The sequence below is a fragment of the Lagenorhynchus albirostris genome, chromosome 20 (genome assembly GCF_949774975.1).
Source record: "Lagenorhynchus albirostris chromosome 20, mLagAlb1.1, whole genome shotgun sequence".
Classification (NCBI taxonomy): domain Eukaryota; kingdom Metazoa; phylum Chordata; class Mammalia; order Artiodactyla; family Delphinidae; genus Lagenorhynchus; species Lagenorhynchus albirostris.
The window spans coordinates 45,431,217-45,452,983 of NC_083114.1; the positions used below are offsets into that span (position 1 = coordinate 45,431,217).

Consider the following 21,767-nt stretch of genomic DNA (forward strand, 5'->3'; position numbering starts at 1 on the left):
CAGCCCAGAAGGAACGGTGTGCTGGCCAGGAGGTGGTGATATAGTGGGAGAAACTCCAGAGCCAGTTGTGGAAATAGAGAATGTGTGAACTTAGAAATGATATGTCAGAGCAGAGCACCTGAGCTGGGGCAGCCACCAAAGGATCTTGTCCCAAGAGCTTTGTTGCCGCTGGGGTTAGAACTCATTGAAAGGAATGCCTGTCGGGGTAGAGAAGCTCTAACAGGAGCCATCAGGGATGTCTGCCTAAGGTTGCTAAAGGACTGCCTGAGACTTACCTGGGAAGGGCAGGAATGACACACACCAGAGAAACCGCTAACCTGTCTATCATTTCTTTGGCAGAGTGACGTCAGGATCAAGTTCGAGCACAACGGGGAGAGGCGGTAAGTCTGCCTTCTGATGAGTGGTTGTGTTCATGTATGCTGCATTTCTTAGAAAGTGTTCAGCTTGTGGAAGCCATTGCCCTGGAGTGATTCCTGTGGGGTCACTGGCTGGGGAATGGGGTTGATAGGGCATAAAGGGGAAAGTTTCACCCTTGGTTTGGCCTACTGATTGAACCTTGTTTCTGGTCTTAAAATTGGAAGCCGTTTCAACTGCTAATGTTTTACTCTTCTGCTCTTATTTTGCTACTGTGAGATCCACCATTGTGCTAGGGGAGGAAGTCAGGACCCCAGCTCTACTGAGTCATGGCTTCCAGACACACTGACACTGTGCCAGCCATGGGCATCAGAGGGAGATGAGGATTCTCCTGTTACGTGGTACCATTCCCATCCCTGGTAGAGTGTCCCTGGTTTTGTCCACATCAGGGGTCAGGTTGGTGAATTGGAAGTTTTTCTTTAAAATGTCTTGGGACTTCCCTGGTGGCGCAGTGGTTAAGAATCCGCCTGCCAGTGCAGGGGACACAGGTTCGAGCCCTGGTCTGGGAAGATCCCACATGCTGCGGAGCAACTAAGTCTGTGTGCCGCAACTGCTGAGCCTGTGCTCTAGAGCCTGTGAGCTGCAGTTACTGAAGCCTGCGCACCTAGAGCCCGTGCTCTGCAACAAGAGAAGCCACCGCAATGAGAAGCTCGCACGCCACAACGAAGAGTAGCCCTGCTCGCTACAATGAGAGGAAGCCCGTGCGCAGCAATGAAGACCCAACTCAGCGGAAAAAGAAAAAAAAAGTTTAAAATGTCTCTAGGTCATGGGAAGCTGCAGCAAGTCCCTCAGTTGTGAAAGATTTCAGTTCATTTGAGGACATAGAAAGGGAGTTTTCAGTCTGCATTCTGTATTTTACCTTGTTAGGGAAGTGAAAGTAATGTTACAAAACCCTTGTATCCTTTTCTCCATTGTCAGTATTTAGTTTTTTGTAGGAAGTCAAGGTAGAAGGTCTCAGTGGAGAAAAATGACTCCACTGAATTTCTCAAGTTATTTTAAGGAAAACCTTTAAGAAAGCATACAGAACTCTGGTCAGGGGATATTTGAGACCCTGTGTGCGCATGTATGTGGCACAAGCATGCGCACAAGCAAGCTTTTCAGTACCTGTTTTCCCCCTCTTTGCCTTTCTCTGCCATTGATAACTGCCCCGCCCTTTTTCCTTTGCTTTGAGCATTTGGAGGGGCAAAGAGCATACCCATCAGGATAAGATCCACCTACTTTAGGAGTCCCACCAGAGGACCTTAGTGCCTTCAAATGCTCTTGTACTGGTAGTTTTGTACTGCTGGCATCTTTCAGCCCAATTTGAAACTAGCTCCGGAGGAGATCTTTGGCTGCTGTTCTCCCTTAAAAAAATACATTCGGAAGTCTGCAAGGTTGTCAGAGGTTGCCGGATGGAAACATTGTACAAAGAGACTCTGCAGAGCCAGGGTTCTGCTGCCGCCATGCGAATTCTAGGGCTGTTCCAGGGCCGGAGGGAAGAAGGTCTTCTGAGCTCTGTCCCCAGCTGTTTGTCCTATGACCTGCCAGTAGCATGGAACTTAAATTGTCACTTCATTGTTGCTCCTTTTCACACTTCTGACCTGACTGGGTTTTGGAGGGATTGCCAAACTTGGAGCAGCAGAGAGTTTTCAGAAGTATGAAGATAGGAAATCAAAAGCTCAGTTGTGTTGGAGCCTAATTACACAGTACACGCTCCTGAATTCCTGTTCCCTAAGTGGTGTGCAGTTACAGTGAGCGGACTTACACTGAGAAAGTGAATGTGTTTAGTTTCAGAGATGCTGCCAGATCGAAACCACAAATATTTAAGGTGGTCAGGCTTTTGAAGCCCTGAACGGCAGTGTTGGTATCAAGGTTTTGAAAACTGCATTCTCTTTTTATGGAGCTGTTTTCGGGAGCCATGGCATTTCACTGTTTTTGTACTGTGTGTGGAATTGAGGACTTTATAAAGTCGGTGCGGGGAAGCCAAGTTCAAGCTGCTCTGTGCCAGACAGCTCTGGTTTCGTGTATTTCATGTCTTAGGATTTCGTAGAAAATGTTATTGTGGGCTTTCTTTACTTTTCACAGGGAATATGGACAGTATGTACCTAAATGTTGTAGGCCCTTATAGAATAAGAATTTACAGAAAAGAGGAAAGAAGTAGTGACTTTTCCCATTCGTCATTGCCAGGTATCCATTCTGGTGGGCTGACTTTCCCTTTGCTTTGGAAGGGTGAGCATCAGACTTCTACCCTTCCTCCCTCTTAGCCTCAGGAGGGCAGAAGAGGACTGTAGATTAGGATCTCCTTCCCTTCATGTCTGAACACTGGTGGGGATGGTTGTCCTGGGTGTTAGACCCCTCTTTGAAGTACTGGCCTAAAAATGTCTGTTATTCAAGGTGGTAGCAGCAGCTTAGATCTTACCAAACCTGGGAGTGCTGGTTTCTGATCTTGACCAGACTTTTGGGCTGCTTTTGGGGGTTTTGAATGGCTCATCACCAGGCCAAATGCAGGAAAATTTATCTCTGAGCCTGATGTTTTTCTAACTGTGCTAGAGACATCTGAGTGATCTCCTGGTATTTTATTCAGAAAGGCTGGCCCCGGGGACTTCCCTGGTGGTGCAGTGGTTAAGAATCTGCCTGCCAAGGCACGGGACATGGGTTCGATCCCTGGTCCAGGAAGATCCCACATGCTGCAGAGCAACTAAGCCTGTGTGCCACAACTACTGAGCCTGTGCTCTAGAGCCTGTGAGCCACAATGGCTGAGCCTGCGAGCCACAACTGCTGAGCCCACATGCCGCAACTGCTGAAGCCCGTAGGTCTGGAGCCATGCTCCACAGCAAGAGAAGCCACCGCAATGAGAAGCCTGTGCACCGCAAGGAAGAGTAGCCCCTGCTTGCCACAGCTAGAGAAAACCCACACGCAGCAACGAAGACCCAATGCAGCCAAAAAAATAAATAAATTTAAAAAATTGATTTAAAAAAAAAAAGGCTGGCCCCTTTTGAATTAATAGAAAGGTATTCTCTCAAAAGAATCCAGAAAACACTCATATCTAGATAACCCATATCTAGATTGCACCTAATTATTGTTTGGGACAGTTGATTTGAGGGAAAAATAAGGATTACAATATGGATGGATTTCCTGGTAGATATAAGCTAATACATTCAGCAGTATAATTTCCAAAAATGAAAGGTAGTGATGGATGAAGGAAAAGTTATAGAGAAATTATCTTCCTGAGATGTTATGCTTTGTGTGAAGGATAGATTATGGTTTATAGTAATATCCTATCAATGTTGTTCAGTAGAACTTGCTGCTGTAATGGAAAGGTTCTATAGTAATCCCTTGGTAGCCGAGGGAATTGGTTCCAGGACCCCCTGTGGATACCAAACTCCTTGGATGGTCAAGTCTCTTAGGTAAAATGGTGCAGTCTTGGCATATAGCCTATGTACATCTTCGTGTATACTTTAAATCATCTCTAGATTACTTATAATACCTAATACAATGTAAATGCCATGTAAATAGTTGCCAGCATGTGGCAAATTCAAGTTTTGCTCTTTGGAACTTTCTGGAATTCTTTTCAGATATTTTTGATCTGCAGATATGGACCTGTGGATATGGAGGGCCGACTTATAGCTGAGTTCTCCAGTATACTAGGCATTTGCCACATGTATCTAGTGAGCACTTGCAATGTGGCTAGTGGGACTGAAAGAGCCAATTCTAAAATTTAATTTGAATTTAAATGGCCACATGTGGCTAGTGGCTACCATACTGAACAGCGCAGTTCTAGATGATAACAGCTTTTATGGTGCCCACTGATTTCAGCCAGCCAGATTTCATTAAAATCCAATGGCTTACCTATCAAATTACCCATGACATTTTTCACAGAACTAGAACAAATAATCCTAAAATTTATGTGGAATCATAAAAGGCTAAGAATTGCCAAAGCAATCCTGAGGAAAAAGAACAAAGCCAGAGGCATACCCCTCCCAGACTTCAGGCAATACTACAAAGCTACAGTAATCAAAACAGTATGGTATTGGCACAAAAAAAGACATTTGAATCAATGGAACACACAGTAGAGAGCCCAGCAATAAACCCACATTACCTACCATTAATCTTTGACAAAGGAGGCAAGAATATACAATGGAGAAAAGAGAGTCTCTTCAAGTGGTGTTGGGAAAGCTGGACAGCCACGTGTAAATCAGTGAAGTTAGAACACACCCTTACACCATACACAAAAATAAACTTGAAATGGCTTGAAGACTTAAATATAATACATGACACCATAAAACTCCTAGAAGAGAACATAGGCAAAACATTCTCTGACATAAATCATACTGTTTTCTTAGGTCAGTCTGCCAAGGCAAGAGAAATAAAAGCAAAAATAAACAACTGAGACCTAATCAAACTTACAGGCTTTTGCACAGCAAAGGAAACCATAAACAAAATGAAAAGACATCCTATGGACTGGGAGGAAATATTTGCAAATTGATGCAGCTGACAAAGGCTTAATTTCCAAAATATACAAACAGCTCATACAACTCAATAACAAAGAAACAAACAGCCCAATCGAAAAATGGGCAGAAGACCTAGTTAGACATTTCTCCATAGAAGACATACAGGTTGCCAGCAGGCACATGAAAAGATGCTCAGTGTCGCTAACTGTTAAAGAAGTGCAAATCAAAACTGCAATGAGGTATCACCTCACACTGGTCAGAATGGCCATCATTACAAAGTCTACAAATAACTAATGCTGGAAAGGGTGTGGAGAAAAGGCAACCCTCCTACACTGTCGATGGGAATGTAAATTGGTGCAGCCACTATGGAAAACAGTATGGAGATTCCTCAAAAAACTAAAAGTAAAGTTGCCATATGATCCAGCAATCCCACTCCTGGGCATATATCCAGACAAAACTATAATTCAAAAGATACATGCACCCCTGTGTTCACAGCAGCACTATTTACAATAGCCAAGACATGGAAACAACCTAAATGCCCATCGACAGATGAATGGACAAAGAGGATGTGATACATATATACAATGGAAGACTACTCAGCCATAAAAAAGAACGAAATAATGCAATTTGCAGCAACATGGATGGAACTAAAGATTATCATACTAAGTGAAGTAAGTCAGAAAGAGAAAGACAGGACTTCCCTAGTGGCACAGTGGTTAAGAATCTGCCTGCCAATGCAGGGGACATGGGTTTGAGCCCTGGTCTGGGAAGATCCCACATGCTATGGAGCAACTAAGCCCATGCACCACAACTACTGAGCCTGCGCTCTAGAGCCCGTGAGCCACAACTGCTGAGCCCATGTGCCACAACTACTGAAGCCCGCGCTCCTGGAGCCTGTGCTCTGCAACAAGAGAAGCCACCGTAATGAGAAGCCCGTGCACTGCAAGGAAGAGTAGCCCCTGATCACCGCAACTAGAGGAAGCCCGCACGCGGCAATGAAGAACCAACACAGCCAAAAATAAATAAATAAATAAATTTCTTTTAAAAAAAGAGAAAGACAAATACCAGATGATATCACTTATATGTGGAATCTAAAATATGACACAAATGAACTTGTCTATGAAACAGAAACAGACTCGCAGACATAGAGAACAGACTTGTGGTTGCCAGTGGGGAGGGGGGTGGGGGAGGGATGGATTGGGAGTTTGGGATTAGCAGATGCAAACTATTATATATAGAATGGATAAACAAGATCCTACCGTATAGCACAGGGAACTATATCCAATATCCTATGATAAACCATAATGGAAAAGAATATGAAAAATAATGCATGTATATGTATAACTGAATCACTTTGCTATACAGGAGAAATTAATATAACATTGTAAAATTAACTATACTTCAATAAGATAAATTTTTTAAAAAATGGCTTAGATCCCTCTTTGCTGTGGCTTATTGCTTCTTCCTCTGGTTATACCACTTCCCAGTCTGGGGGAGCAGGGAGTATATGAGAGAACCACGCACTTCTTCCTGTCAGTGTGGAGGAGGGCAAGAACTATAGAGGCTGATGGCTGAGTGCTGCTAGTCCGCCACACACTAGTCAGATTTCATCTAAGTCTAGACATGCTAACAGGTTAAGGTGGTTTTAATATACATTTTCCCCTATCACATTAAGCATCTTTTCATGTGTTTATTAGCCATTCATCATATCCTTTGCTTGTGTTTCTATTGGGTTGTCTTTTTCTTATTGATTTTTGCAAGTATTTTCTCCAAGTTTGGTATTTCTTTTTAACTTTTTTTTTTTAAAGAAGATGTTGGGGGTAGGAGTTTATTAATTAATTTATTTATTTTTGCTGTGTTGGGTCTTTGTTTCTGTGCAAGGGCTTTCTCTAGTTGTGGCAAGCGGGGGCCACTCTTCATCGCGATGCGCGGGCCTCTCACTATCGCGGCCTCTCTTGTTGCGGAGCACAGGCTCCAGATACACAGGCTCAGTAGTTGTGGCTCACGGGCCTAGTTGCTCCCGGCATGTGGGATCCTCCCAGACCAGGGCTCGAACCCGTGTCCCCTGCATTAGCAGGCAGATTCTCAACCACTGCGCCATCAGGGAAGCCCTCTTTTTAACTTTGTTGATGGTTTATTTTCCCATCAAAAGTTTAAATTTTTGTTGTCAAACTTGTCTTCTTCCTTTTTGTCTTATCTATTTTATGCAATGCTTAGGAAGACCTTCCCTGCTTTAATATTTTTTTCAATCCTGTATTTTCTTTATACATATATATATATGTATGTATATATATATATATAATATATATGGGTTTCTGATATTCTCTTCTGTTTATCTCTTTGCTTATTTTTTTTAAATATTTATTTGGTTGCGTGGGGTCTTAGTTGCGGCAGGCGGGCTCCTTAGTTGTGGCTCATGGGCTCCTTAGTTGCAGCACGTGGACTCCTTAGTTGTGGCATGCGAACTCTTAGTTGCAAAAGGCATGTGAGATCTAGTTCCCTGACCAGGGATCGAACCCAGGCCCCCTGCATTGGGAGTGTGGAGTCTTATCCACTGTGTCACCAGGGAAGTCCCTCTTTGCTTATTTTTGTTTTAATTATTTAAGTTTTAGAGTGTTGGGTTGGTCCCATATAAAATTGCCACTTTTATATGCAAAAATTGTTGACTACCTCCAGTATCATATAGTTAAACCTAATGCATTAATTAAAGCTTTTTATTAAAAACATTTCAAGCACACACAAAAATAGAATATGATACTCAACCCCCAAGGACCTGTCACCCAACTTCAACATTATCAACATTTTGCCAACCTTGTTTCATCTATCCCCACTTGTAAATTTTGCTGTGACATTTAATGACAAATCATTTTAAGACCTCTTTGAACATGTTCTTACTCTACCATCTATTTATAGAAATTGTTCTTTGAACTGACCTAGAGAGTCTCTCTAGAAGAGCATCAATATCAACGCTACTTACGTGCACACATGTGTCACTGGTTAAGAGAAAACTGATCAGGCATATAACCAACTCAAGGGGAATTCCTGTGACTATGGCAGGAAATGTCAGTTCTGAGGATAATCAGCATTGAGATTACTGTGGCATCTCAAAAATGAACAATGGAAGAGACCTTTCAAGTCCTGGAGTTGAGTTGTTTATAGGAGTTAAGACCATGTTTTCAGGACTGCTGCTCCAATCCCCAGGTTTTCTTCCTAACAGGAATATTTGAAGCATAGTTTTTAAATCCAGGTATCCTCCTATGATACTGCACTGTCATTGACCGAAAGAGCTGAGATGAAGTGGAAGAACAATGGCTGAGATTGAGTACTGCTCATAGGTACTATTGACAAACCTGAGAGATGCTCAGAAGAAGGGTGAAAAGATAAAGGTAGACGTAAGAGAAGAAAAAAATACAGAGAAAGGCAAGCTGCATGAAAAATAAAAAGAGAATTCTATGTTGAAAAGAAAAGGAAGATAACACTCAGGAGCCATAGCTTCTAAACCCTGCATTTAAAATATACAGTTAACCATGAGTTCTGTTCCTTTTCAGAATTATAGCATTCAGCCGGCCTGTAAGATATGAAGATGTGGAGCACAAGGTGACGACAGTGTTTGGGCAGCCTCTTGATCTACATTACATGAACAATGAGGTACGAAAGATGGATGGTGTGCGGGCAAGGGAGGCCCAGCTGCCTACCTTTTTTCTCTCTGTTTAACTGAGGATTTCCTAGTTTGTTCCTTTAATGTCATCTTCAGGTTTTCATTTTCTGGAGCCTCTTTCCTTAATTCCAGTAATTCTGCGATTTCTCTTTTTTATTACATGGGAGGTTCCATAGCTATGTCCATTCCCTCTGCTCATTGAATGCTGGTAGCTCTAATACTCCATGGTGGAATCAGGTACGCGATTAGGGTCAGGGCTTATATTGTCTCCTTTACATTTTGTAGGTTATCTTTTTCCTTCCAGCACAGCCTTAGTAGCAGAGGGTTCAGTAGGGCTGGGGAGGTGTGGAAAACTAGTGGGTAGATCCTCTATTGACAGGCATAAATGCTGGATTCTTCTCTCAGAGTTTAACTTCTAACTGTAGCTGGTTCCAAACGTTAGCACCTACTCTAATGATTTCTTTAACTCTTAGTCCTCCTAACCCCGCCCAACAGCCATTTTATTTATTCATACTTTGAACATCACCCAGGAAGGAATTCTTTTGAATGTCAGTTACTTGGCTGCTTTCCCAGCTCCAAGGAATGTACTAGAGGCTGCAGTCTGCTTAGGCTGGTGCTTTGCATTAGTCTGAAAGGCACTGTTTGTGCCCAATAAGGAGCCTGCACCTTGAGGGAACTGAGTTGGGGGGAAAGACAGGAAAGCTGGGCAACCTCATGGCTCTTTGAGAGTCAGGTCCTTACTTTGTAGTTTTTCTTTTTTTTTAATTTATTTATTTTAATTTATTTATTTTTGGCTGGGTTGGGTCTTAGTAGCTGTGCGGTGTTTCTCTAATTTCGGTGAGCAGGGGCTACTCTTCGTTGCGGTGCGCGGTCTTCTCATTGCAGTAGCTTCTCTTGTTGCAGAGCGTGGACTCTAGGCACGCAGGCTTCAGTAGTTGTGGCACGTGGGCTCAGTAGTTGTGGCTTGCAGGCTCCAGAGCACAGCCTCAGTAGTTGTGGCGCACAGGCTTAGTTGCTCCGCGGCATGTGGGATCTTCCCGGACCAGGGCTTGAACCCATGTCCCCTGCATTGGCAGGCAGATTGTTAACCACTGCGCCACCAGGGAAGTCCCCTTACTTTGTAGTTTTATTTTATTGGTTGAAAAGTTAAGAATTTCCTCTACTTTGGGGCTTAAATCTGTAGGAGATGACATTTGTTGGCAAAAACTCTGTGGTCCTCTTCATATAAAATGTACAGCCACAACTGGATATATGCACTGCCAAATAGCTAACAAAAATAACACCATCTGATTTTTGCTTTTTGGATAAATTTTAGAAATACAGCAAATTTGAAAAATAAACCACTAACTCTATAGTTAATAAATAACACAGATGTTAAGTATTTTAAAGTATGTAAAGTAACACATTTTAAATACAGGATTTGAGAACTCCCCCCCAAATACAAATGTCAAATCCATAGAAGTTTAAAAAATTGCAGCTCAAGCATCAGTGACTATATAAGAAAGTGAGGCTGAAGTCAGCTAGCCAATCAGCATTAAAGAAGGTGTTCTTTAGTTAGTAAAGACTTTTCTGGATGATTTAGTACCACTTGTTTCTCTTTCCATTAATATTTCCATTAAGAATTTCAGATGTCCCCAAATCCATTTTCAAACTCTTTTGCCAAGGGAATGACTGCCCAGAATGTTGAGCATTCCTTTATTCAAATGTTTATACAGATACTGATTTTAAAGCCATATATAAGTAATTGTCATTATTTTTTGAGTCAGTGAAGACTAATTTATTTGAGCATTTATTTTTCATCACTTTGTTTTTTGTTGTTTTTTGTTTTTGTTTTTTGGCTGTGCTGCACGGCTTGCAGGATCTCAGTTCCCCGACCAGGGATTGAACCTGGTCCATGGCAGTGAAAGCCTGGAATCCTAACCACTAGACCACCAGGGAACTCCCATAATTGTTACTATTTTAAATCATTCACGTCTTTCCGTAGTCTGCTAATGTCAGTGACCAAGAATTGACTAATTTACTTACATCTTATTAATTTCAAATGTCTCAACTATTTTTCTTTTCTTTGCCCTCTAAACCCTGCCTTGTCAGGATTTGTGAACGACAAATGAAAAAATCTGTTGAGATTTTATTTTATTTATGTTTATATTTTTGTAATAATAGCTTTATTGAGATATAATTCACCTGCCATAGAATTTACTCTTATTTTTAAATTTACATTTTAAACTGTATAATTCAGTGGTTTTAGCGTATTCACAGAGTTGTGTAACTAACATCACTACCTGATTCCAAAACTTTTTCATCACCCCAAAGAGAAATCCTGTAGTTCTTAGGAGTCACTTCCCATTCTCCCCACTCCCCAGTCCCTGGCAACCACTTATTTACTTTCTGCCTCTCTGGATTTGCCTATTATGAACATTTCATATATATGGAATCACACAATATGTGGCCTTTTGTGTTTGGCTTCTTTCACTAAGCATGTTTTCAAGGCTCATCTATGTTGTAGCATGTCTCATACTTCATTCCTTTTTATGGCTGAATAATATTCCATTATATGGATATACCACATTTTGTGTATCCATTCATCTATTGATGGACACTTGAGTTGTTTTCACTTTTGGCTATTATAAATAATGCTGCTATGAACATTTGTGTACAAATTTTTATATGAACAAATGTTTTCAATTCTCTAAAATATACCTGAGTGGAATGATGGTTCTTGTAGAAACTCTGTATTTAACTTTTGGAGGAACTGCCCAACTTTCGCATATCAACTGGTACCACTTTACATTTCTACCAGCAACGTACGAGGGTTGCAATTTCTCTACATCATCACCAATACTTGTGATTCTCTCTTTTTTTTTTTTTCTTTTTTAAAAAAATTATAGCCATCCTAGTAGACGTGAAGTGGTATCTTATTGTGGTTTTTAACTTTCATTTCCTTAATGACTAACGATGTTGAGTAGCTTTTCATGTGCTTATTAGCCATTTGTTTATTTTCTTTGGACAAATATCTATTCAAATCCTTTGCCCTTTTAAAAAATCGGATTGTTTGTCCTTTTATTGTTGAATTGTAAGAGTTCTTTATATATTCTGGATACTAGACCCTTATCATACATTTGCAAAATTGTAGTTTTTTTTTTTTAAGTTAAAACCTACTCCAGTAATTTCTTTATCTTCCCCTGTCTCCACCCACCCCTTCCCCGCCTCCCCCAACACCAGTCCTTATTTATCCCTACTTTGAGTGTTACCCAGGAAGGAATTCTTTTACAATATGATATGATTTGTAAAATTTTCTCCCATTCCATGGGTTGTCTTGAGGTTTTATTTTAAATACTGTTTTTACTATTTGTTTTTTCCTGGCCTGGGGTTTAGAGTTCTCACTTCCTTGTATTCTGAATGGGGAACTGAAGAAATTAATTGGAGTTTTGCTTTATGTTTGCCACAAATACATAAGATCTGACATTTTTTAGGTCTTAGGCAAAGCATAGTTTTGCATCTTTTAATACTAAGTACTCATAATATCTTCTGCTTCTAACAGTGAGTGAGGCTTATCTGTACCCTCAAGAACCATCTCTTTAATACTTCAGTGGAATGAAAACAGAGGAAGTAGTTTTTCGTTCTAGTCACTGATTTTTTTTAACCTTTATACATTAAGATACTAAACCCTTCTATGCAGTCTAAGTTTGTGTTCTTATTTGAGTAACGTTTTCATCCTCTGCCTGACCCCTCCTCCTCCTGTGCCTTTTCTGCTTATTCTGTTAATGTCAGCACAGGGTAGAATGGGACATGATTCTACTGCTTAATCTAGGAAGAAATATGGGGCCTATAACTGTTTCGGATTTGATGCTTTGGAGTAAAGGGTATTTTTAGAGACGAAGCTTTTCTTAGAAAATATCTTGGGGGGGGTGGGATGAATTGGGAGATTGGGATTGACATATATACACTATCGATACTATGTATAAAATAGATAACTAATGAGAACCTACTGTATAGCTCAGGGAACTCTACTCAGTGCTCTGTGGTGACCTAAATGGGAAGGAAATCCAAAAAAGAGGGGATATATGTATACGTATAGCTGTTTCACTTTGCTGTACAGTAGAAACTAACACAATATTGTAAAGCCACTATACTCAAATAAAAATTTTTAAAAAAACTGAAAATATTTTAAAAAATATTTTTATACCATCAAAAAAAAATACCTTGAAATAAAGTACTGATATGTGCTACAGCATGGATGAACTCAAAAACGTTAAGCAAAGTGAAGGAAGCTAGATGCAAAAGGCTATGAATTGAATTGAATTGAATATGAATTGTGTGATTTCATTTATATGAAATGTCCAGAAAATGCAAATCTCTAGAGACAGAAAGTAGATTAGTGGTGGCCTGGGGTAAGAGGTAGAAAAGGGGAGTGACTATGAATGGGCACAGGAGATCTTTTTGGAGCAATGGAAATGTTTTGAAATTGAATTGTGGTGATGGTTGCACAACTCTGTAAATTTACCAAAAATCTTTGAATTGTAAACTTAATAAAAAGGAAAAGAAAATATCTCTGTGGTTTCAATTAGATCTTTTAAGACCCCATAGTATCCACTGAGATTGTTTTCCTCCAAATTTATTTTTTTGTTGCTTATTTTTGCAAACTAAAGACTTACGTTTTATGTGATTTCCTTTTTCTGTGTCCTGTGTCACAGCTCTCCATCCTGCTGAAGAACCAAGATGATCTTGATAAAGCAATTGATATTTTGGATAGAAGCTCAAGCATGAAAAGCCTTAGGATATTGCTGCTGTCCCAGGACAGAAATCATGTAAGTAGCCCCTGTCACGGCCTGACAGCTGAAGACAAAGCTTGCTGTCCTTCAGGAGTCCAGCTTGCTTCCTTGACAGAATTTTGTGTTCCTTAGTCACTGCTAAAGCGAGAACGTAGGTATGGCCCAGCCCACTGGGTCAGTAGCCATTTAGCCTTCTGCATTTGATTTTACTGCGAAGCCAGATCATTGGTGTTAAAATTGCAACTGAAGGTGACTTGGCTTGTGGTGTGGGAGGAAGGGAAACATTTTATGATAAAGGAGGAAATTCTTTTTCTCTGTATTTATGTTCTTTCGACTAGATTTGGACCCCAGCAAGAGAGATTTGCTCAGCGTGGGGGAGCTGATTAGTAGAGGCTGTCAAGGATTTGAAACTATCATGCTTTGTAAACCCAACTCCCACAACTCCTCGGCAACCGTGACTTTCCCTTGGGACACATGTAGGAAGCAAACTTTCACTTCTGTTCAGTGGAAAAAAGGCCATGGGCTAAAGGGCCTCTTGTAATTTACCAGCTGCTACCTTACCAAATGGCAGCAATCTGTGGGGGCCTTCAGAAGTGAGGGATCATCCCTTATGTAGTTTCCTCTCCTAAAGGGTCCCTGGGGGCCTACATTTCACAAGAATGCTTGTAATCTGGGTCTGTCTTCTAATCACTGATGGCTCTACCAGTTTTCTTCAGATGCATGTTCCTGAAGGTTTCTTGGCACTCTTTCCTTTCCTTATGCTTGAAGACAGCCAACTGTGGACAGCTGACATTACTGTCTGAGAACTATGGACGCCCCATACCAGGACAGAGTTTAGATGGAATGGTGCTTTATGCTGACTATTTAGTTAGTTAGTTAGTTAGTTAGCGGTACGCAGGCCTCTCACCGCTGTGGCCTCTCCCCTTGCAGAGCACAGGCTCCGGACGCGCAGGCTCAGTGGCCATGGCTCACGGGCCCAGCCGCTCCGCGGCATGCGGGATCCTCCTGGACTGGGGCACGAACCCGTGTCCCCTGCATCGGCAGGCGGACTCTCAACCACTGCGCCACCAGGGAAGCCCCTGACCATTTATTTTTTTATTTTTTTTTTCTGACCATTTATTTTTAAAGACACCTTGGACTGTCTATTGATTAGCGAAAGACACAGGAGAATGCGGTTAGGAAGGCTTGGAGTAAAGAAGACATTTTCTCATATTATAGAAGTGTCCTTGAGCATGAGGACTGGTCTTCTCTCTCACAATGTCTTCTTTTCTGGATGTGTTTTGGGAAGTATTCTGAAGTAAAATATATACTTTATTATTTCATTTCTCTGTTCAAGTTACTCACCTGCTCCTTGTAGGCCTTCCTCGTTGCCTATCGTGTAAGATCTAAATTTAGCCTGGCACCCAAGGGTTATCACTAACTACCCTTCCTCTCAGCTCCCCAGTCTCATCTTTCCAAGTTCTTCAGCATACTTCCACTATTCTGCAGTTCTTCCTGCTTCCTCTTTGCCAGACCACGGTCAACCTTTTTTAAGGCTCTAGCTTGATTTACCTGCTGCAGTTTGGTCAGTATTTTTGACTGAGACCATTTTCATTATTCCCTGTTCCTTTAGTCATTGGATATAATTTGCACACTAGTTTATAGGTTCCTGAGTAATTGCCCTCTAGTTGTTGCATATTTGTAAGTTTTACCCCAAAAGATTATAAGCTCCTTGAGAACGGGAGCTGTGTCTTGTTTTGGAACCCATCCTCTTAAGAGAACACAGTGAATACTTCTTGAATTGTTAGCAGGAGTCAAGCAGAAATCATATTCTGCCAACCCCTTCTTTACAGAAGAAGCTGGAATTGGGGTTTAGTTTAATGATGTGATTGTTTAACTGGGAGCTAGCACCCCTGATTGTGATCCCTCCACTCCCCTGATGAGAAACTGTAGACAACTGGTTCTTTGCATTCGCTTTCCCATCCATTAAGGGGTGCACTCAGCTGCAGATACTGCTGCAACACCAGAGCTGTTTGAAAGATGACCATCTAAGCTCTGACACTGATGGTGTGGCATTAGATATCACATAAAATAAGTGCCACGTTGATGCCTCTCTCTCTAAGGATGTGTATTTTTTAAAATTATTATAAAGTCAGTATAACTTATTGTAAACTTAAAAAAAAAAGAGGACCGTCTTACATAATCCTAGCACCGTAACACATTGATTGATTTTTGCATACGCCCCTCTTTGGCCATATGTATACACACTATAAGTGTTGTCATGGTATTTATACAATTTTCTACTTTAATTTTTCACTTAACATTGTCATGTACATTTTTCTGTTAATATACAGTCTTCATGATTATAATTTATAAGGATGCATAAGTCCGTTGAGTGGATATACCATAATTTAATTAAATAACCATTTTTGCTACTGTTGGAACACTTAAGCTACTCCTTTTTTTGCATTTATAAAGATTTGCATTTAAGACTAATAGTGGCATTGGTGGTGATGAAATCTTTCCTTGAGGACTTCCTCAGCTAGACCTCAGGCTTCTCAATAAACAGAGGTATCATGATCCAAAATTGCTACGTGCTTAGGAGTCCTACTTCTGGAAGTGCTTCTCTGTTTGTGATGAAATATCAGTTTTCTTCTAGTTTCTAATCTTTTATGGACCAATTCTTTTTTAAAAACATGAAAAGTGAAATGGAAAATTTAACTAGAGATGTATAAAATACAAGCCCACAACTTTTATTGTTAAGTTCAATAGACATGAGTCACTGCCAAATTGTTGTAAAAGTGCTTAAAGAGTTACTCTTCCATTTTGGTATTTACCTTGTTGAGGACTGGTATACACCACAGGTTGTACCCTGGCACCAGCCCACAGATCACACTTTACATACACTTCTCCAGGATACCATATCAACCTGGTCTTCATCTCCTCTTGATGGTAATTGTCAGCCACTTTGTTCTCTACTTAGTTTCCTCCATTTTTAGCAATCTGTCAACTCATCCACCTTTTGTTATCACCTATACCTTTACTTCCCTTCTTATTCCTGTTTCTAAATGTACTCTCTCTTTCTACTCTCCAGATTCCTTTTTTATTGATCCTTCTATGACAGCTTCTGATCTTTCCTCTGTCTTCATCCCTCACCAAGGTGGAAAGTCATACTCCTCCCATCTCACCTGGCCAAGGCCAGGTCTTAGGCTTCAATATTGTTTTTACCTGAGAACTTCTGGATTTGGGCAATCACAGAACCTCCTATTAGTCTGAAGAGTCTTTCTCTAGCCTTGGTTTTACTGCCATTTTAAGATACTTCACCGTCTCTTTCAGTAGTTCTTGCTGCCCTAGCCCTCTGCCTTGGGCCATCAACTCTTAGCTGTTTTCCTATTACAGACTTCTTTTCTAAACATGTGTGCATCTAACTCTTAATTTATCTTTCTGCTCTTGACTTTCTTATAACTTTCTCGACCTTTCCACTGTCATAACATAATCTCAAGCTTAACATTCTGTTGTCACTTGTACCTGCATATGATAAAAACTAAATACCCAACCATCTTAAACTGTGAATGGCATTTTGTTTTGTTACCTCAGATTCTCTCTGACGAAAGTAAACTTATAATCTTCTCATCTAAATGTTGCCCACTTCCCAAATTTCCCATCAATGAATTTGACACTATTTAAGTTCAAAATATCAAGGATAATCTAAATGGTAATTATTTTCAGTTTTCCAAGAAACTAATGGGGCAAGTGCAGGAAGTTAGAACGAAACTTGTTGGGCAGAATACCTTCAGTCTGGCCCCTGTTTAAAAATCATTACACTTTACATGTATAAGGTACTTTCAACTCTCATTTGGTTTTTGCAGCTTTGAGTGGTTGGTTAGGCATCTGTTATCGCCAGTCTACCCCCTGGGGAAACTGAGGCTTAGAGTGATTTGGCCTAGGTGAAACAGTAGATAGTGACAGAGCTGGTCTTGAATCCAGATGTTCTGACTATAGTCCAGTATGTATTAGATAACACCCAGGAAAGGGATCTTAGAATTATTGTAGTCCTTGGAAAACCTCACCCAGGTTCTTTCACAGTTCATTAGAAACAGAACAGAAAGTATAATGTTGCCCGTGAGGAAAACTTGTGAGATGTGTCATTCTCTTCCCCACAGCTCAGAAGGTTAACTGAGCTAGGAAAGGTCCAAGAGAAGACAAACTTTCTAAGGGGTTGGGGTCAGTTTTATATGTGTATGGCCTAAAAAGCCTGGAACTCTTTAGTCGGGAAAGGAAGCCGAAGCATACCTATGTATAAACAAAGTCTGTGACGCATTGAAGAGCAGGGATAATAAAAACACAGATTTGTTCACCTAATCTCAGTTTGGATGAACCCCTTGAATATTGAGGATTATCATAGAACAAAATGGAAATAAGAATGTGTATAAGGGGTATAAACATGGCATCCTTTATTCAAGTTGTATAGCTTCAAAGCAGATTTTTTTAAGGCTTTTAATAAATTCATGGATGTTAAAGCTGTAAATCTATTAAATAACCTGGATGCTTCCACAGCTATCATAACTGTCATGGTCTATCATGGAAATGTCTCGTTGCCACCATTGAAGCAGAGGACTAGTGACATCCAAGGTGCCATTTCTCAGCTCATGTTTCCAAGAACCAAACTAAAGCAAACACACACACACCTCTTCTTTTCCCCCTGCATCATTGAATCCACCTGTTCCCTTTGTCTGACACCACCAAATCTTTTATCGAGATGATTTGTGGGTCAACTTTTATAATCTCTTTTTCTGCTAATCTCCTAGCTTCCAGTGACTGCAGTCTTTGTGCATGTGGCTCCCTGGTAATTTTTCATGTTGTTTGTGTCGGCCACAGCACACTGCTACCCCCAGAGCCTTTCAGTGAGGTTTTCATTGAATGGTCAAATGAAATGACCATTCTATTTGCTGTCTTTAGAATGTTCTGCCAGCTACACACTTTATACCTGTTGGCTCTGCTTTCACTCTCTTACAGGTCCCTTTTATTTTTCCTAGTCCCACCTTCCTCCTTCCTCTCTTGCCCACTTCTAGGTCTTGTTCAAGTTTCCCTGAATCCTTGCATCAACCTCATTTTTGTTTACCATGCCATTCTCTTTTATCTCCTTAAATCAGGGTTTTCTGAACTTGACTGACTATTACAAACACTTGGGGGAGATTTAAAAAACACCAATCCTTCGGCCTTACCCCCAGAGATTCTGTTGTAGTTGGCCTGAGGTGTTAAAAACCCCACAGGCAGTTCTGCTGGTCGGCTCGGGCTGAGAACCATTGCCTTAAACCCAAGTGTGACTCACCTCCTAAGACCTTGCTGCCGCCCTGTGTCAGCATCACCTGAAAGCTTGTTAGAAATGCAGATTCTCAGCCCCAGCCCAGACCTACTGAATCACAATCTGCACTTCATCAAGGTCCTAGGTGATTTGTGTGCACACGAAAATGTGAGAAGCCCTGCTTTGAAACCTTCCCTGATTCCCTTCATCTGTTTTCCCACTGTTGCCACAGTCAGCCTTTCGTTTTAGAAACCTACGCTCGTGCTGGCTGTTGAACCTCCTCTCCTGGCTCAGCTTTTAGATTTAAAATTGAGAGTTTAGAATCTATGTTCTTTGATACGTTTCAGATTCATGTTGCCAAGATGTATTGAATTCCCACCCTGTGTAAGGCCCCGTGTCTAAGCAGGTGTCCTTGGGGTGCTCAGCGTGCAGCTCTCCTTTTTCTGACTCTAAGGCTGTGGCTTTTTCCTTGCCCTTCACTGGCCTGCTTCCCCAGCGTGTGGCTTTGATTGTTTTTTCCTTTCTGACCCTCGGCAGAGAGCTATTGCACATTGGAGGCTTTAGCAAGAACACTCACTTCCCCTTGGTCTGACTTCCCGTTAGAGCAAGACAGTTTGTCAAGACGGCCCTGCATGTGATAGAGTCTGGCGTGGGGGGACTAGAGGAGGCTGCTTGGCAGCTGAACTTAGCCCTGAGAGCGGGAAGCCTTTTTCCTGGAGGACAGGATATAGTTTGTTTAGGTTGGACCTTTTTTTTTTTCTTACAGGAGGTAAGAGAGAGAGAGAAACAAGTAGAAACTTTGACCCAAATTATTTATAAATTCTGAGCTCCCACTCTCCACAGTGCTCTGCTTATTTATGAGCACATCCTGACATCACTTGCTCACCTTCAAGCTTCAGTTTTAAGCTTTCTCAGTGCAAGGGTCCCTTTCTGTTGCTTTGTTTTCTCTCAAGGGCTCACCTTGAGGCCCAACTGGGTCAGTGCAAAGTGAGGTAGATGTGGCAAGGCTGCTGACCCTGTTCTGAAGTCCTTGACCTCTGGCAGAATGGTGCCTTGATAGCCTTTCTGAGATGAACACAATCCTGAGATGGTTCACATGTAAACCCCAGTAATATGAAGCATCTGAGACCTTCTTACCTTAATTTTCCAGGAGTGATTATGGTTGGGGAAGAAGCAGCATATCAAGCTATTTTTTAAGTTTATCAACCAGAATTTTTGGTGCAGAAGTTGCCACCATTCTCCATTCTGACCCCCCACGTGGCAGGTGATCTTGCCACTGAAATAATTTCCTGCTTTTCCTGCTATTCTTCCCAAGCTCTCTGGAGAGTTTTATGAGAGGGTATTTACAACGCTTTTCTGTTTGGCACATTATTACAGGAATGCCTGTTATTCTTCTGTGTCTGGGTCATCACCTAATAAATTGGAGCACTGAGTTTCAGTGCTCTATATCAGTGAAGCTGGATAACTACATTGAGTAAACAGTGATTTGCCAAGATGAGTTGAGGAGTGAGATTTGAGGGAAAGCTGGGTAGCTCATGTATTGAAAGCGTGATGGCGGCTGAGAGCATGGGGAGGCCCAGGGAGGGGCGGGGGGCCTTTCTAAGCCTGCCTACTTAACGAGCTCAGCCTTTTTCCTCTTATCTTGCAGACCAGTTCCCCTCCCCACTCCGGGGTGTCCAGGCAGGTGCGAATCAAAGCTTCCCAGTCTGCGGGAGACATAAATACCATCTACCAGCCCCCTGAGCCCAGGAGCAGGCACCTCTCTGTCAGTGAGTATCTCACCCCTTTTTTCCTCTCATCTAATTTATCTGCCCATGTATTTTTTTAAATATTCTTTTTAAAAATTATTAAAAAACAGTCATCAAACGTTATTGACTGCTACGCTGTTCAGAATAATCTTCCATGCTTTTCTTTGGGGAGAAGAAATAGACAAATGACTGGGATGGAGTCCTGACCCTCCAGGAGCTTACACTCTCATGATGTGGTGGCAAAATCAAATTCCTTTTCAACAGCCCTGAAAAAGTGATCTCCTCAAACATCTGCTTGAAGACCTCCAGCAGCAGTATACCCTCGTTTTTGACCATTCTTTCCCCAAAGGACTGGGGACTTGTGAAGTTACGAATCAGGTCCAAGATTGAGTTTTGACATCAAACCTCTTGCTTGTGATTCCTGAGGAGTCCTAATGCTTCAAGGAAGATGGGACAAAGTTTCTCCAATGAAACTCCTGGAGAGTCAAACTAAGTTGTCTGGGAAGGGCAGGAGACTGTTGACGTAGTAAATACAGTTGGCTCATTAGGAAGAAAGCTACGAAGCTGCTGACAGGCCTCCCCAGGAAAGGAATCTAAATCAGGTCTGTGCATTGTACCAGGCAATCCAGTTTTGCTCTGGATCCCATTTACCACAGTCTGAGGAGAAAGCTCATTTCTTGAATTGTGCAGTTTGTTTCAAGAGGGAAGTCCGGCCTTAACAATATTTCTGTTGAGGTTGCTGCCCTAACGTTGCTGAGACCCCTGCTGCTGTCCATACAGGTGGAATTGCATCAAACTGAACTGCTCTCTGGAGATCTTGAGCTGAACTTGGGGAGGTCTGAGCATCAGTCCTGTCACTGAGCTTGTCTGGGAGTGATAAGCCTCCTCGGGGGGCAGCCGGAAGAATGTGTTGCTGAGGCACTGACTTTGCCTCACTGAGTAATTTCTGGAACCCTAGCAAGCACTGGTAGTAAGTGTTGCCAAGCTGAAAGTCTGTATATGTGTTTCATATTTCCCTAACATTGTGGATAATTGGTGGCTGCGTTTTCAATAAGCTGGTTGAGGAGAGAGCCAGCACCCCAACAAGGAAACCTTATCTAGAGTATCTCTGGCCCTAAAATCCAGGTGCCCTGGAACCTGGGAATCTCTGCTAGTTTGGCCTCTGTTCCAGAGCCCTTGTAGAGAGCAAGGGGCTGGAGGAGGGCAGCATTGCTCCTTTGCAGAGTAAGCTGTGAGGATGGACACAGGGCAGTGATTGGGCCTCCGGCTCCTGAGCAATTTCCTGTGACTTGTGTGTGGAAGCTACATGCTGGGCCCTCACTGTAGGGGCCGTATATGGAATTTCCTTGTCTGAGAGTGCTAAAATCTTACGGGGAGTAAGATTTCTATGAACGAGTTCCTATCTATCTAGAGAATGGGCAGCACAGCCTCCCAGCACACACAGATCCTGGGTTCCTTCAG

At 41.8% G+C, this 21,767-nt stretch overlaps 1 protein-coding gene across 2 annotated transcripts in view; it reads left to right on the forward strand.

The window, feature by feature from the left end:
* The window catches only part of MAP3K3 (mitogen-activated protein kinase kinase kinase 3), a 62,149-nt gene that overhangs the window by 19,193 nt on the left and 21,189 nt on the right, over positions 1-21,767 (forward strand). For both annotated transcript variants that reach the window (XM_060132889.1, XM_060132890.1), the window contains 4 exons: positions 340-380; positions 8,393-8,492; positions 13,197-13,310; positions 20,207-20,327. In XM_060132889.1, coding sequence (XP_059988872.1) covers positions 340-380; positions 8,393-8,492; positions 13,197-13,310; positions 20,207-20,327 — 376 coding nt within the window. The remainder of the gene's footprint in view (positions 1-339; positions 381-8,392; positions 8,493-13,196; positions 13,311-20,206; positions 20,328-21,767) is intronic.